Here is a 16,890-nt window from a genome sequence, read left to right as displayed (position 1 = left end):
AGGATACTTATGCCTGCCAAGAGTTATATTTCTCACCTTCTATTTCATATTGGCGTTTTGTCATAATTTGCTAATTACTTTTCTCCCATTTTCTTCTTTTTATAAGATTATATATTAGATTTTGAAAGGGTCCTTGGAGACCTTAAGTTCAATCCTCTCATTTTGTAATTAAAATAATTGAGGCACAGAGAGATTAAATGACTGAATTAGAATTTGAACTCAGATCCTCCTGACTACAAGTTCATTGTCCTATCCACTCCTTTAAGCTGCCTTTCTTCCATTTTTTGAACCCTATTTTAGATCACAAATATAAAGTTCTTTGAGTAACCCTAATTTCTTGCCATTTAAAAATATTAAAAGATGCCATTTGTTTATAGTTCATTCACTTCTGAAATGATTTTTTGTCCTGAAATATATCCCTCCCTTTTAATCAATCCCTTATTCAAACATTTTTAATTAAGAAACAGGCACTATGCTAGGTGCTGAGGATATAATGAAATAAAATAGACAGTCCTTGTATTCAAGAAGCTTACATTTTGCTGGAAGAAATAACATGTCTACATATAAATATATGCAAAATACATTAATGCTACACATCAGGGGGTGTCAAATTCAAATAGAAACAGAGCTTGCAACTGTGATATTTTCTTAGGTTTACCTTACCTATATCGTATTTGTATTTGTATTTTTCTTTTTTTTTTAATTTTTTTATTCTCATTTTGTACAAATGTTTTTTACATTAATAAAATATTCTTGTTTACAAGTAAACAAAATACCCCTCCCCCCATGAATATAGATAGACTTGCTTGGGTGAAAAAAGTAAAGTGGAGAGAAAAAAAATTAAAATAAAAAAATAATAGTAATAATTGTAGGTATGGCCAGGTGGTGCAATGGATGAAGCACCAGCCCTGGAGCCATGAGCACCCGAGTCCATATTCAGCCTCGTGAACCCAACAATCACCCAGCCATGTGACATGCAAGCCACCCGATCCCCACTGCCTTGCAAAAACCAAAAAGAAGAAAAAAAAAAGACCCAAAATAAAATAAAATAGTATGGGTGGCTGGGTGGCAGACAGAGCATTGGCCCTTGAACCAGAAGCCCCTGGTTCCAAATCTGGCCCCAGACACCCAAAAATCACCCTGCTACATGGCCCCAGGCAGGCCACCCAGCCCCACTTGCCCTGCACCCTCCCTCAAATAATAATAACAAAAAATGTGCTTCAGTCTTTGTTCCAACACCAACAACTCTGTCATGGGTGGATCGCATTCTTTATGATAAGTCCATCACAAAAGTTACTTCCATATTTTTCCACCATTGCCATTGCTGATCGCAACTCCCTCCTTTCTTATTTCTCCACTACCATGTACTATATTTTCTCTCTCCTTTCACTCTGACTCTGCTGTAGGGTCCCTGAGTGGCACAGCAGACAGATCCCTGGTCCTGGAGCCAAGAAGCCCTGAGCCCCCATACCACCCCTTAGGCCCAGAATCCACCTGGCCCTATGGTCCTGGGCAGGCCTTCCAATCCCAGCCCCTTGCAAGAAGGAAAAAAAGAAAATGTGTTATATCTGACCACTCTCCCCCCATGGTCCATCCTCTCCTCCTTTATTCACATCCCCACCCCTTCCCCCTGCTCCCCACTCCTTCTTACTCCAGATGTCATGTCTATACCCCATTGAGTATATTTGCTGTTTCCTCTCCTAGCCATCTCTGATAAGAGCAAAGGTTCCCTCATTCCCCCTTGCCTCCCCCCTTCCATATCATTGCAATAGCTCATTGTAATAAAAAAAATCTTATTATGTGAAATATCTTGGGCTATTTCCCCTCTCCTTTTTCTTTCTCCCATTACATTTCCCTTTTTTTCTATTGACTCCATTTTTACACCATATTTTATCTTCGAATTCAGCTTTCTCCTGTGCTTCAACTATAAAAGCTCCCTCTACCTGCTCTATTAACTGAGAAGGTTCATATGAATATTATCAGTATCATTTTTCTATACATGCAGTTCATCCTCATTAAGTCCCTCATTCCCCCCCCCCCCCCAATCTCCATGCTTCACCTGAGTCCTGTTTCTGAAGATCAAACCTTCTGTTCAGCTCTGGCCATTCCAAAAGGAACCTTTGAAATTCCCCTGGTTCACTGAAAGTCCATCTTTTTCCCTGGAAGAGGACATTCAGCTTTGCTGGGTAGTTGATTCTTGGATGCATTCTAAGCTCTTTTGCCTTCCGGTATATTGTATTCCAAGCCCTACGAGCTTCCAATTAGTTGCTGCTAAGTCCTGTGTGATCCTGACTGCAGCTCCACGATATTTGAACTGTGTCCTTCTGGCTGCTTGTAATATTTTCTCTTTGACTTGGGAGTTCTGGAACTTGGCTATAATATTCCTAGGGGTTGGTTTTTTGGGATCTCTTTCTTGGGGGGATCGGTGGATTCTCTCCATTTCTATTTTGCCCTCTGCTTCTAGAATATCAGGACAATTTTCCTGTAGTAATTCTTTGAAAATGATGTCAAGGCTCTTTTCCTGATCATGACTTTCAGGTATTCCAATAATTTTTAAATTATCTTTCCTAAGTCCGTTTTCCATATCAGTTGTTTTTTCAATGAGATATTTCACATTTTCTTCTAATATTTCATTTTTTTGGTTTTGAAGTATTGATTCCTGATTTCTGGCAAATTCATCAATCTCCCTGAATTCTATTCTTTGTCTGAAGGATTTGTTCTCCTCAGAGAGTTTTCTTATCTCTTTTTTCCATCTGGCCAATTTTGCTTTTTAAAGCATTCTTCTCCTCAATAACTCTTTGAACTGTTTTATCCATTTGACCTAAGCTGGTTTTTAGCATGCTATTTTCTTCAGCATTTTTTTGGATTTCCTTGACTAAGCTGCTGACTTCATTTTCATGTTTTTCCTGCATCTCTTTCCTTTCTTTTCCCAGTTTTTCTTCCAGTTCCCTCATTTGATTTTCAAAGTCTTTTTTGAGCTCTGTCATAGCCTGAGCCCAATTTCTGTTTTTCTTGGAGTCTTTAGATGCAGGAGCTTGTGCTTCCTCATCTTCAGATTGAGTATTTTGATCCTTCTTGGGCTCATTTGCAACATATTTCTCAATAGTCTTCCTCTTATTTCTCTGCTTGCTCATTTTCCAAGCCTGGGCCTGGTTTTGGGGTGCTTCCTGAGCTTTTGAGACACTCCCACAAGGGTCTCAGTGTGTAAGGCTCTGTCCTCCCTCCTGGTCTGTGAATGACCATAAGCACCCCACCTCTGCCACGGGGCTGAGGTGGGGGGGGCCCTTGCTGTTCTATGGGGGGGGCCTAGACTGTGATCAGGATCTGATTGTGGTCAGAGCCCCAGAGTCCTCTTCCAGGGGCAGAGGACAGAGCTCAGCAGTCTCTCTCTTTCTCTCTTCACTCCCCTCCCTAAGCTCAATGGGCTCATGCCCTGGGGGCTCCTGCTTACAGGCTCCGCCTGCTTCTGTTTCTGAGTCTGGGCTATGGAAAGACCAACCTGCTAGCTGTGTCTCCTGAGGGCTGGGCTCCACGTGCTTGCTCTGGCAGAGGTCCCCCGCTGTTCCCCCACTTTGTGTCCGGTGCTCCCCGGGGTGCAGCTCAGGGGACTCCCCCGCTGCTGTGAGCCCCGGCTCCCAGTGCCCTGGGGCTGCCTCCAAGAGGCTGAAGTTCTTTGCTCTGGCGGGCCACCCCTCTGTCGGGCTGCCCCTCCGACCCGGGGAGCAGAGCCTTTCTGCTCTTTTCCAGGTTACCTTGAGTAGGAGAACTGCCTCACTGGGTCCCTTTGTGGGTTCTGTCTCTTGAAAGTTTAGTTAGAGTCCTTAGCTTATGAGTTTTATCAGAGAGCTCCTAAGACTCCATCCCTTCTTGTCACCATCTTGGCTCTGCTGTATTTGTATTTTTCAAAGAACATTTTCCAGTTAAATTTTCATGTATTTTAGGCCATAGTAGGCAGTTTTCAAGTCTAACACCTCTGTTCTAAATCACCAATAATTAGAGAAATAAAAATTAAAACAATTTTGGAGTTATACTTTATACATAGAAATAAAAAAAGGAAAATTATAAGTGTAGTTCTATCACTGTGCTACCTAGCTGCCCAGTGATAGCATTTTACTAAAACAAAAATAAAAAGATAGAAAAAGAGTCATTGAAACATGTAAAAATTTCATAGTAGAGAACAGAAGGAAGATCAATAGGGAATATAGACAAGAAGGACATTTTTGAAAATATATTGAATTTGTTATATACTTGTACCCATTAGATTGTAAATTTCTTGAGGGCAGGAAATGTCTTTTGCACTTTTTTTATAAATTGGAGATTAGCACACTTCTTGTTCTTTTGTAGGGATTTAATAAATATTTTTTGATTCCTTGATTGATTGGTACTTGGAGGAAGAAACAAAACAAGGAGGACATGGTAAAGATTTGCAAGTCTTTTTCTTTTCTGATTTATATATGTACATAAAAATATATCCAAAATAAAAGTGGGGTAACATTAAGTTTGAGACATTAGCAGCTTTGGACTGAGCTTTGAAAGAAATGATTCTAAGAGGCAGGGAAGATGAGGGAGTGCATTCCAGGCATAGGGGATATCTATGCAAAGACAAAGAGATGAAAAATGGAATGCTACATCTAAACACTAGCAAGAATGCCTTTTTAACTGAATCTAATAATGCATGAGAAGGAGTAACATATAATAAGGTTTTTAAAGGTAGATTTGAACCAGGATATGCCAAACAGGGGAATTTATATTTGAACCTAGAATAATAATAAAATTACCATTTTATTAGCTTTGTTATCATATAGATTTTTTACAGGATAGGAGGGTGACCTTCTAAAATATATTACTTGATAACTTCATTAAATCCATGATATCACTAAAGAGTTGCCCTGTCATTGATTGGTTCATATTATAATCCACCCATATCTTATCATTCTGGGTGATTTTTATCTATGCCCTTCCATAAATTCTATGTGAAAGATTTAGATACTGTTGATTGTTTATTATTTTGTAGATAGCAGTGCACTTTTTGGTATTTTCAAGCTTCATGGCTGACCACCTCCTTTTCTGGATATTGTATACTTAAACTCTTTTATACCACTTGTGAACAAGTTATTGATTTTAATATGGTGAAACCTACTTATATCCACCATGCCCAACATTCCATTGCTTTTGGGTCACCAATAATTTTAATTCTTTAGAAATGGTGGTATTCTTTGGCTTATATCCACATAATATCTCCAAGAAGATATTATGTTAAGCAGTAGGCTGAGATCATGGAGTGTTTTGTAATTTATCAAATGCAATCATCCTGTCTTTCCCCACCTGTTCAGCTTAGGGTTTGGTTCATTCTTTGACCATCTTCTTAAGTCTGTTGAAGATAGTGCTACTAATGGATCAATTCAGCAGACCAGAACATGGTCTTAGTTTGAAGCCTTCATTTATACAAAATGAATTTATATACTATTCTATCAGTTCTATATATTTGAAATTCTGAATACCAAGTTTATTTAAAACTTACTTGGAACCTTTGTTTATTGAATATAAGAAAATTCTCTTTTTTAATGATCATCTAGTTAGGGTAGAGGAGGTCAGTACCATATAATATCATATCCTCACCTTTTTATTTCTATTATAATTGCTATTTTTTCTACATTGCTGAATTTTTTATTTTCCTCAATGCAGAATCTAAAATTTTCTACCTTTTAAAAGCCAGCCTTTCCTGAATTCAAGATAAAAGAGAAGATAGAGACAAGAGAAAGAATATGCCAGTTGAGACAATTATGAAGTAGAATCCCTCCTTTTCTGGTTTATTAAATAAACAAAGATTAGTATTAGGATTTGAGAGCTATTCAAAATATGCAATTTAAAATGCTTTCTGAACACTTATTTGAGACAATTTCTTGAATATAAAGCAATCCCAAGTTGCTGATGGATTGTTTCTGTATAAAAAAGGATGCTATTTCCAAAATATTTTAAGAAGTTAAGCCTGATGGAATCTGCAAGTGACATACTTGTATTTTGCCTGAACTACTGAAAACTTCATTGAATGAATTGGAAATTGAAGAATAAGTACTGAAAAAAACTCATTAAAATAATGACTTCCCATTCTGAATTAGTCTGGAGAAAAAGAAATACCTACTGACATAATGGTAGAAAGCCATTTCCACTGCTGAGCCTGATAGTTGTTGACAGGAAAACATGTTGATATATTTTTAATGAAATAATGACTCTATTTTCTAAACGGTTATTTGTTTTCCTATTTTAGGCAACTTAATGAGACCACTCTTGAATTATGGTATCTCTTGGTAAGTATAGTCTCCCTACCCACCTCAAGCTACTTCCTAGAATTATTTTATGCTTTACTCTCTTATCTGTGAAAATTCTATTTTTGTTTTCTTACTATAGTATGTCCATGGGCTTCCTGGTAGAAGAGACAGCTCCAGTTGTTTGGAGAGGCCTTATGGTGATGTCAGCCATAGAGAAACTGATTAGGCAGGTAAGACATTTACTTTGAACTGCTGACCTGCTAGTGACTTGGATGTGGTCAATTTGCTGGTTATTTGGAGTACTGCTGGAATTTGAATCCAAGTCTGAGATGCTGTTTTTTTAAAAAATTAAAAAAAATATTTTTAGGTTTTGCAAGGCAAATGGGGTTAAGTGGTTTGCCCAAGGCCACACAGCTAGGTAATTATTAAGTGTCTGAGACCAGATTTGAACCCAGGTACTCCTGACTCCAGGGCCGTGCTTTATTCACTGCGCCACCTAGCTGCCCTGCTGGTTTTTTTTTAAAGGAGTCCACTGGATGAACTTGAATGAATTAGTTGGCACCAGGATGAAATTTCATTTTTACATGATTAAATCTTTTCCATTGGCTATAAGTATTAAAAGTTTTAATATTTTTTATATTATGTAGTATTGTGGAAATGTAGAATCTAAGCATAAGAGAAAATTTATATAATACAGTAACACAGTAGTTTGCCTTCCTCTGAGTTACTGTTAATCACATTGTAGCCATTTTTTGTGTTGTAAGGACTGAGTTCTCTGAGCAAAAATAACTCAGTATTATAGTACCTGCTACTTAAAATTGCTCTATAATGAGGTAAGATACTGTCTCTATCTGTAGAATTATATGTATTCATCTTGTCAGCTTTTAATTATATGTGAAAAGAGGGCAGCAGTTAAATGGATATACCAGAATAAAGTATAATCCAAATGTTATTTATGTTGGATTTAGGAATGAATTCTGTTTGGGTGTTCGTACTTGTGTATGTTTTTAGTGGATGTTTTAGCAGGTTTAAGCTTTCATTGATGTTGACCTTAGAATAACTTTAAACTGAATTTGTGTTACCTTTCTACACATCAAATGATGGTAGGTAGAAGCAAGTTGGGAGTGAACTGGTAGTAGAGTGAATTTATTCTGAAATTAAAAATCTGTCCCAGGTTGTACCCCACCAAGTAGGTATAACCTGCATGGGTATGTGACCTGGATTTGAAAATATGTGTAGATTCTGACTTACATATTTTACTCTTTCCCGTATATTTCCTTCCTCACCTCTCAGCTTTGGAGTTTATAATCATCTGCAGTAAGAGTCCCTCAGAAGGTATGAGGACAGTTTAAGAAGTTTGAATAATTCATTTTGCTCATAATCCTCATTCATTCCTTTAAAACAATGTTTATTGAATGTTCCATATGCATAGCTCTCTGCATGGAGAGAATCCTTGAACTTAAGGAACCTAATTATGTAGCAGAGGAGACAGATCAAGTTAAATAATAATAATACCAGGCTTGGCCCAAGGATAAGCTATGAAAAGGATCCCCTTCTTCCCTGCCCCCCCCCCCCAGTGTTTTCAAAAATAGGTTTCCACAAATTTGGAACATTTCTTATAACATTGCTAGATTAATTTTTTCTCTTCTTAAAAAAATTCTTCATTATAGAGAATAACTCTGGGTGGTAGAGAAGAGAAGAATGAATAAAGAGGGAAATATAGGTGATGTCAAAACAAGGTATCAATAAAAACCTATTTTTAAATAGTAATAGTGTAATGTTTTAATTTGGACTTTTTTCTATTAGAGCAAGGAATTTTTGTTGTTGCTAATACATATCAGCAACATATCTGTAACTTACAGTCTTAGAGAGTTTTCTGGAGGGCACTGACAGGTTAAGTGATTTGCCCTTAGTCACCCAAACTTATATCTCTGGGGGGGCTTGAACCTAGGACTTCTTGAATCCAAGGCAACTCTCTGTCCTCTACTGGTGCTGCCTCTTGATACAAAGTAATGTACCAAATAAAGGATTTGGAAAAGCAAATAGGTGTGCAATTAAATAAAATGGTTGGATACTAGAGGAAGTAGAAGTTGAACTGGGGCTTGGAGGATATACAGGATTTAGGCAGTAGGAATTAAGGGTAAAGCATTAAGAAAGCCATAGTAGGGGCGGCTGGGTGGCGCAGTGGATAAAACACTGGCCCTGGAGTCAGGAGTACCTGGGTTCAAATCTGTTCTCAAACACTTAATAATTACCTAGCTGTGTGGCCTTGGGCAAGCCACTTAACCCCATTTTGCCTTGCAAAAACCTTAAAAAAAAAAAAAGAAAGCCATAGTCAAAGAAGAAAAGAATAATGGAATGAGGATTAGGCCATCGTGATTGGAATAGGTGACTTAGACTGGGAAATAGTGGTATAAAGTTGGAAAAGTATGTTAGGACAGATTTTGGAGGACCTTACAGGTTTGGCAAGAGGAAAGAGTTGACATCATGTAGGCAGTGAGTGTTTAGGAAGATTGGTTGGTGTCATTATATGAAACTGGATGGAGATATTTAAGCTAGGAATCAGGGAGGCCACCTAAGATTCTGCTGAAGTAATTCAAGGGCAAAATAAGGGTGGTAACAATTGTAGTACAAAAGGAAAAATTCATGTGCTATTATTAAGAAGTTAATGATTAAGGAGATATGAGGTACAAAGGAAAGGGAGAGTAAAAAATGACTTTGCCTTTTCACGCCTTGCACGGAGAATGATAGTATTGATCCATGGAAACCAGAAATAGGAGTTCTTGTTTTTGATGGAAGTGATAAGTTTGGTTTGGACTCATTGGGTTTTGGGCTGCCAGATGTACATCCAGATATAAATGTCTAATGGGAAATTGGAGATATTGCTAAGGTGGAAAAAAGATCTTTGAAGTCAACCTCAGTCAGATAATAGTTGAATTCATTAGCGATTTACCTTGAATATTTCTCTAACCCCACATTTCCTTTCTCCACTTGATGAGTTCCTCTTGGAACCTTCACTTTGAGAAAGGATTGAGACCATCCTGCTTCTGATTCACTAGCTATCACAATCATGCACCAGCATGAGTATGTTTTCCTTTTTTTGTGTTGTCTTCTCTTATAAGAATGTGTAAATCCCTTGAGGGCATATTTTTTTTTTTTTGCTTTTATTTGTATCTCCAGTGCTTACTACATACCATATTAAGCCTTTAATAAATACTTGTTTACTTAACTATAGTGCTCTTAAGGAGAGAATATTTGCCAGGAAGACTTCCAAAAACCCTCCATTTAAAGATAAGGTACTTAAAAGGAGCCAGTAAAGAAGACAAAACTGGATTTATTAAGAAGGTAGATAAATGAGAATGTAGCAATACTGCAACTGAGGAAAGGGTTTTTGGAGAGATGGTCAGTACTACAGAGAAGTGAGAATAAGGATTGAGAAAAGAGAAGTAAACTTAGAGTTGATGTTATTAGTAATGTTTGAGAATACAGTTTCAGTAGAATGGTGAAGGCAGAAATCAGATGGTGGAGACTGAGGTATGGTTTAAAGAAATGAAGACAATGAGTGAAATCATTCATTTAGAAATCAGGCCTTTAAGGGAAGAAAAACAAGGACTTTTGTTTAAAAAGAATTCAGTGATGTTTTCAGGTTCATGATGTAGGATCTAATGTTTTTTTTCTAAATAGGAAATATTTGTGCATGTTTTTAGGCAGAAGGGAGCATAGGAAAAGGGAAAGATTGAAAATGCTATAGAATGAAGGAATAATTAATTGCTGGAGCAAGATTCTGTAGGAAACCGGAAGGGAAGTGATCAAGAGTAAAGGTCATCCTATTACTTGGAAAGAGGAAGAGGTACCTCTCCTGTTGAGACTGGAAGAAAGGAAGGAAACAGAAGCATAGAAGGAATGTTTAAAACAGAAGTAAGGGTAGATGAGGGAACTCCTGCCACATGCTCAAGATTTTTTCAGTATAGCAGAGGCAAGTTGAGCTGCCAAGAGTGAGGGAGGCTGCAGTGGGATTAGAGGTTTGAGAATGTAGAGGAGGTTCAGAACAGCTGTTATGGGGAGTTTGCTAAGGGATAATAGAGAAATGAATGAGAGGAATGTTGGGTGAGGGGCCACTTAAAGTCAGCTAGAGGTGGTTCAGTTGATCCCAGACCAATTTTGTAATTTTCTTCAGCAGCCTTGAAAGCCTTGAAGTAGAAGGAGATAAAACAGAGAAAAATGCTGAATGATGGAAGACTGAGATTTAGTATAGTGGAAACTTGAAGACAGAGAAATGTAGGATATTAGTGAACTGAAGTGAAATGAACAATATTTGGGGCAGTTAGATGGAACAGTATATAGAGTTCTGGAGTCAAGAATACTTGTCTCCCTGGGCAAGTTACTTAAACCTGTGGAAACTTACCTCAGTTTCCTCATATGTAAAATGAGTTGGAGAAGGAAATGGCAAACCATTCCAGTATTTTTGTTAAGAATACCCAAAATGGGGACATAGAGAGTAAGACAGGATTGAAACAGCTGAGCAACAACAGAACAAACCTTTACTAGGAGCCTACTATGGGTCAGGTATCGTGTTAAATACTGATGATACAAAGAAAGACAAAAACTGTCCTTGCCCTCAACAGCCTATTATATAATGGGGGTTAAACATGCAAACAGTTATGTGTCAACAAGTCACACACACACACACACACATACACACAAAGTGACTTAGAGATAATTCCAGAGGGAAGAAGTCACATTAAGGCTGGGGATTGGGAAAGCTGAGGCTTGAAGGAAATCAAAAGGTGAAGAAAAGGGAGGAAAGGGAGAGTACTCTCAAGTACTGCTCCATGATGCCCAGGTCCAAAGCTTTAACTATGCTGCCAATGTCAGTATGTATCTGGAAGTTACTGAATATGAAGCCAAAAAAAAAAAAGAAAACTGTCAATTAGATGCTGAAGTCCCTAAGGAGGGACTTCAATCAATCAATCAATCAACAGGCATTTATTACATTATTTCTATGAAACAGGCTAGTCATGAAAAGAGAAAGTTAAAAAAAAGTATTGGACCTGGAGGCAGAAAGGGAGAGTGGTGGTGATTTGAAAAGGTTAGTGTAAATTGGAATGGACTTAAAAATGAGAAATGGCATGATCGTGATGAATCAATGTCCTGAAAAGGCCATTAATGAGGGACAGATCTATATTTCCTATTTTTTCACTGTGTTAGAGAATATGGGAGAAGTGAGACCTCTTTGAGAGCAGGCATCTGGGGCACAGGGTTGTTGGGGTGATGGTGGAGAAGTTCCTGTTAAGAAGCAAAGAGGAATTTGCACATAATGTGACTCAGGGAGGGTGATTTGCACAGGAAAATGTAGAGCTAGTTTTTAGTAGTATAGCCTGGTGCAGCATGGAGCCTACCTATATTAGAAAGAATTTGGGAAGAAACAAGGGGAAAAGGGTTTATTCAGGAAGCAAAGATGTGAATTATTGGGATGAGTAAATTAAATTGGGAGTCAGAGAGAGTGGAATGCATATATTAGGGAAAATTCAGTATAAGGTAGATCAAATAGACTGTAGCTGTTCCATCTCTGTGCCTCTGATTATGTATGCTGTTCCTTCTTCTGCAATACCCTTCTCACTTAGTTCTGCCTATCCAGTTCTGTTTATCAAGGGACAGCTCAAATGCCATCCCCTCTATGTAGAGCTTATTTGACTGATGTTGGGTGACATCTATCCACTTTGATAGTCATTGCTTTCTAACCTTAAGGGAAACTGGTAATTAGGAAAATCTGGTACATAGTCTCTATTAGGGCAATCATATTCTGAGTAGTCATCTCATAAGCTAAGTGACCTAGGAACTACCGGGGCCTCAGGATTTCCTTGGAGGCATTTGCACTCCTCTGATTAGCAGGCTGGACTTTGAATGAATTGACCCTTTTTTAATTTAACAATTTTATTTTAAAATTAACATGCATTTATTTTTATCTCTTTTCTACTCTTCCTTTCCAACTTAAAAAAAACAACAAACCAGAACCCTTGGAATAAATATGCATAATTAATCAAAACAAATTCCAATGCAGAATTTCCAAAAATGTAGATCTCATTTTGCATACTTTAATTTATCATCTCTCTGATAGATGGGCAGTATATCATTATTAGTCTTCCAGAATCTCAGTTAATCATTATATGGATCAGAATTCTTAAGTCTCTCCTAGTTTACAATGTTGCTATCTAAATTATTCTTATTCTGCTCTTTTTTGCTTCACTCTTCATCAGTATAGATGTTGTCCCATGTTTCTTTTAAACTATCCTTTTCATCATTTATTACATTATTTTAGTACTCTATTATATTTATATGCCATAATTTGTTCAGCTAGTTCCCAATTGATAGGAACCCCAATAGTTTCTAGTTTTTGACATTATAAAAAGTATTGCTATAAATTTTTTTGTACATGTAAATTCTTCCCCCCCTTCCTGTAATCTCTTTGGGGTAGAATGTGCTGGCATTTTTCATGGAGCAAAGCAATTTGTAGTCGTTCCTCTGGTAAGTTCTTGCTCTGTCCTTAGGTTTTCCACAGGACTTTCCAGTAATCTCTCTGAGCCCTGAGTCTAGTTGTGCATATCTTTAAGTGATATCAAAGATAAGACCAACATTACACATTATAGGTTCATAAAACTTTATATAGCAGATACATAAATGTGTCATCCACCTGAGTTTTGCTAAATATATATAGTCTCATAATTAAAAGTGCATGTTGGGAATATTGCCTCAGAATTGTTTAATAATCATCAGTGAATAATAACATGAAGGAAGGGAGAGGCTACCTCTTCAGTTGTCTTACCAGGTCTTGAGAATCTTAGCTAGGGGACAGATTACATTCTAGGCCTTGGAAGCTGCAGGTCTAAGAGTCCCATAACATTCATTCTGTCAGCATCAGGCAATTTCCAGGTACATTCCTCTCCCGTTTTAGTAGCAAATGATCTGTTAAAAGAGATACAAATTAACATTATTGATTTTCATGATAACAGTTCCTATAGATCTTATATTTAGAGTTCTTGTTAGGAGCCAGTAAGGTAATACAAATAAAGTACATTGCAAATCTTCAAGTGTTATATAAGTGTTAACTGTTATTATGTTTGAATTCAGTGATTGCAAGTATGAGACAGGACCCATGACATCTTAGGTCATAGGTCACAGGATAAAACTATAAGGTTATATATAATAGCCCCTCAAATAGAGTGTAATAAAATTATTATAGCCTGTGTTTGGCAACTTTTGTGACTCAATTTTTTTACTGATCTTTTTATGTTTCTTTTTTACCTTCCACCTTATGTGTTATTTTTGGTAATTATAGACATAAAGATCCTACAAATTCCATTTCATGAACAACTCTTTTAATCTTTCAGCCTCAAGCAGTCCTTCCCAACCCTTATTAGATTTACCAGAGAAATAATATAGCTGAAATGTGGAGGTTTGAATTTTAAAATGTGGAATTTGGGGAGAAATCTCTTCAGTTATTTGAAAAAAGCTACAGAAATGAAAACTTCAAAGACAGGGCTGATGTCAGCACCTGCTGTAGTCACAAAGCGAACCCTGGGAGACCAAGGATTTTTGGCAGCAGTTGCAGTGCTATTACTTCAATCTCCAATATCCCCAAATGTGAGGCAGATGCCAGTTTCCTTCTCTAGGGTGCTGATAATGGCATATAATGAGTTGGTTGTTTCCTAGCAACTGAAGAAGCAGTTTCACTTCAGCAGATCTTGCAGTAGGAATGAGACCTATTCCCCTGATAGCTGGGGATATTAGTGATTTTACTGACAATGGAATTTCACTTTTGAATGAGAAGGTCTCTCTCAGTTTTCAGTTTCTTAAAGAATTTTGCCTTTTGAGTGTGGGCCTAAGCTGGCCTTAATCTTGTATAAAAGTGAGATTTTTAGATTTCCCTAAACAGCTCTCATTAGGCTAAATAAATTTGAATAGTTTTTGAAATGCCAAGTGATTTACACTAGGTGATACAATGTTATATTCCTTTTCACTGTTTAATATGCCTAATTAACAAAATTATTTTCTCCTACACCTTATGATTGATATGATAGAATTCCATTATATATCATCAGTGTTTCATAATAAACATGTACAAATTAAATCCCTTTTCTGTACACATCTGGTGCATTTAATAATAACAATAATAACGGTAACAACAACCAACCAACCCCTGTGACCTGTGTGATGGAACTGCCTAAGTCAGTCTAACAAAGTCTCTTCCTTCCTACTTGGGACCATTTTGATGATTAGCTTGACATAGAAGAGAGCAGAGTGAGTGACACTCTCACATTCTGAGACCATAAGGAGGCAGGAAACATAGGGACAATCTGAAATACCCATACCTCATTCTGGAGAAACCAGAGGACCACTCTGTGGTCCTACTCTTCTTATTGCTGATTACTGGCCCCCACTATGGGGCCCCAGCCATGCTTCACTTCATTCACAACTCAACTCTCCAGAATTTTTCTCCTTCATTTCTTCTTCTCTCTCTCCTCCTCCTAGCCAACTTTTTGTCCCTAAGCTAAAGTCTTTCTTTTCCCCATCCCACTCTACCTCTCTATTTTTCACTTTATTGTGTTGGTCTCCCCACTTGGATTGCAGGTTCTTTGATGATAGAGACTGTCTTGCTTACTTAAATGTGATGCTTACAACAGTGCTCAGTATGTAAAAATCTCCTATCCTTCCCTTTTGCCTTCCCTCCTTCACTCCCTCCCTCCTTCCCTCCTTCACTCCCTCCCTCCTTCCCTCCTTCACTCCCTCCCTCCTTCCATCCTTCTTCCCTCCCTCTCTTCCTTCCTTCCTTCCTTCCTTCCTTCCTTCCTTCCTTCCTTCCTTCCTTCCTTCCTTCTTTCTTTCTTTCTTTCTTTCTTTCTTTCTTTCTTTCTTTCTTTCTATCAACTGAAAATCCTTTTGTGCAAATGGTATTTAATACTAACATTGGCAAAGCCATGAACACATGTGAAATGGACTGAAGATACCACTGCTTTTTACTCTACTCCAGTAGGACAACCAGATTGGAAACAGATATTATTACCATTTGTTGGCAAAGACTTGATACTGCTTTTTTTGTCTATGATGTTCTCTGCTCTGAGTTGGGCAACAGTGTATTATTGGAGATCAATGCAGGATGATTTATCCAAGAAACTACCTCAATAAGAGGAAATAAAAGGAAAAATTAAGTAACTTTAAATTGGAAAAGAAAAAAGCTGAGGAATCTTAAGGCATTAAAAATCTATACTTAATGCAAACTCCAAAACTGCTATCTAATGAAACATATGGCAAAAATAATGCTAAATCTTGATTGATTTTGAAAAATAGATGTAAATATTTAGACTGGAATTTTAAGAAGCTCCTTTTGAATTTCATGGCATGAAGCTAACTAGTATACCAACCGTACCAAAAGAGAGTATTACAAAAATTGTTATTTACTAGAACCAAAGTGAAAGTTGATAGAAATCAAAACAAAACAGAAGATAAAATAATTCAACATTAGTCAAAAACTATACTTTAGAAACTTGAGAAGAAAAAAATCAGAGAAGAAAGAGAATGACTAAAAGAAAAGGTAGAAAATTTATGTTCTCAAATTAATTCAAGGAAAAGTTTAGTTTGGATCAAATGTGAAGTATAATTCTTGTATACTTTTAGCAGTCTGCAGTTCAGTCCTCTTTGTTCCTCCTAAATGATACTCTAACATTTGTCTTTATGACTTTATATTGGTAATCCTCTATACCTGAAATGTTCTCCCTCTTTCCTTTCCCTTCATACAATCCCCTCTTTTCATGATGCAACTCACGTACCACCTTCTATATGAATGAATTCTTTCCTGAGTCCCCCCCACCAACAACTGCTAGTGCACTTCCTTTGAAAATGTTTTGTGTTTAACTGTCTTTTCTCTTATTATCTTTAATCTGTATAAACTTAAATTTATCTATATATGTATATATATGTGTGTGTGTATGTGGGTATATCTGTCTGTATATCCAGATAGAATGAAAGTCCCTTGAAAGCAGGCATTTCATATATTTATATACTTATAAAAATATGTTTCCTCTGAATTCAAGCTCAAAGCCATTAGTCTTTTCCTCAGAACACATTAAGTATTATACATTTATCAAGTTCAAATACATATATAAAATTTATTTTCAATTTAATTAAATAAATAATAATAAATAATAATCACATTAATTAAATTAATAAATAATAATATTTAAGTCAGAAGAGGAAAAAACTAAAGACCCTTTAAGCATTAAAAATCAGAACTTAATACAAACCCAGAAATCCTAACAATGAAAAAATTTACATGCATATATAGATATATACACACAAACATACATACACACATGTATAATATATGCATATATATATGTATGAGACACACAAAAAGTATTAGCTATATCTTGTCAAAAGATGAGAGCCACCAGGGACTTTGAATAGGGTATTAAATGAGATAATATTTGTAAAGCACTTTGCAAACCTTAGAGTGCTATATAAATGCTATTATTATTGTTATTGTTGCTGCTATATATGCCAATTTATGTACTTTCTACAAAACATATACAACTTGCATCAAACTTGCATCACTTAAAAACCTTAT

At 36.8% G+C, this 16,890-nt stretch overlaps 1 protein-coding gene across 2 annotated transcripts in view; it reads left to right on the top strand.

Moving 5' to 3' along the window:
* Nucleotides 1-16,890, top strand: part of NUBPL (NUBP iron-sulfur cluster assembly factor, mitochondrial) — a 363,985-nt gene that overhangs the window by 129,778 nt on the left and 217,317 nt on the right. For both annotated transcript variants that reach the window (XM_074235356.1, XM_074235355.1), the window contains exons 5-6: nt 6,269-6,308; nt 6,409-6,499. In XM_074235356.1, the coding sequence (XP_074091457.1) occupies nt 6,269-6,308; nt 6,409-6,499 (131 nt within the window). The remainder of the gene's footprint in view (nt 1-6,268; nt 6,309-6,408; nt 6,500-16,890) is intronic.

This window comes from Macrotis lagotis, chromosome 4 (genome assembly GCF_037893015.1).
Source record: "Macrotis lagotis isolate mMagLag1 chromosome 4, bilby.v1.9.chrom.fasta, whole genome shotgun sequence".
NCBI classification, from domain to species: domain Eukaryota; kingdom Metazoa; phylum Chordata; class Mammalia; order Peramelemorphia; family Peramelidae; genus Macrotis; species Macrotis lagotis.
The sequence above is the reverse complement of the archived record's forward strand: the minus strand, read 5'-3'. Positions and strand labels throughout refer to the sequence as shown.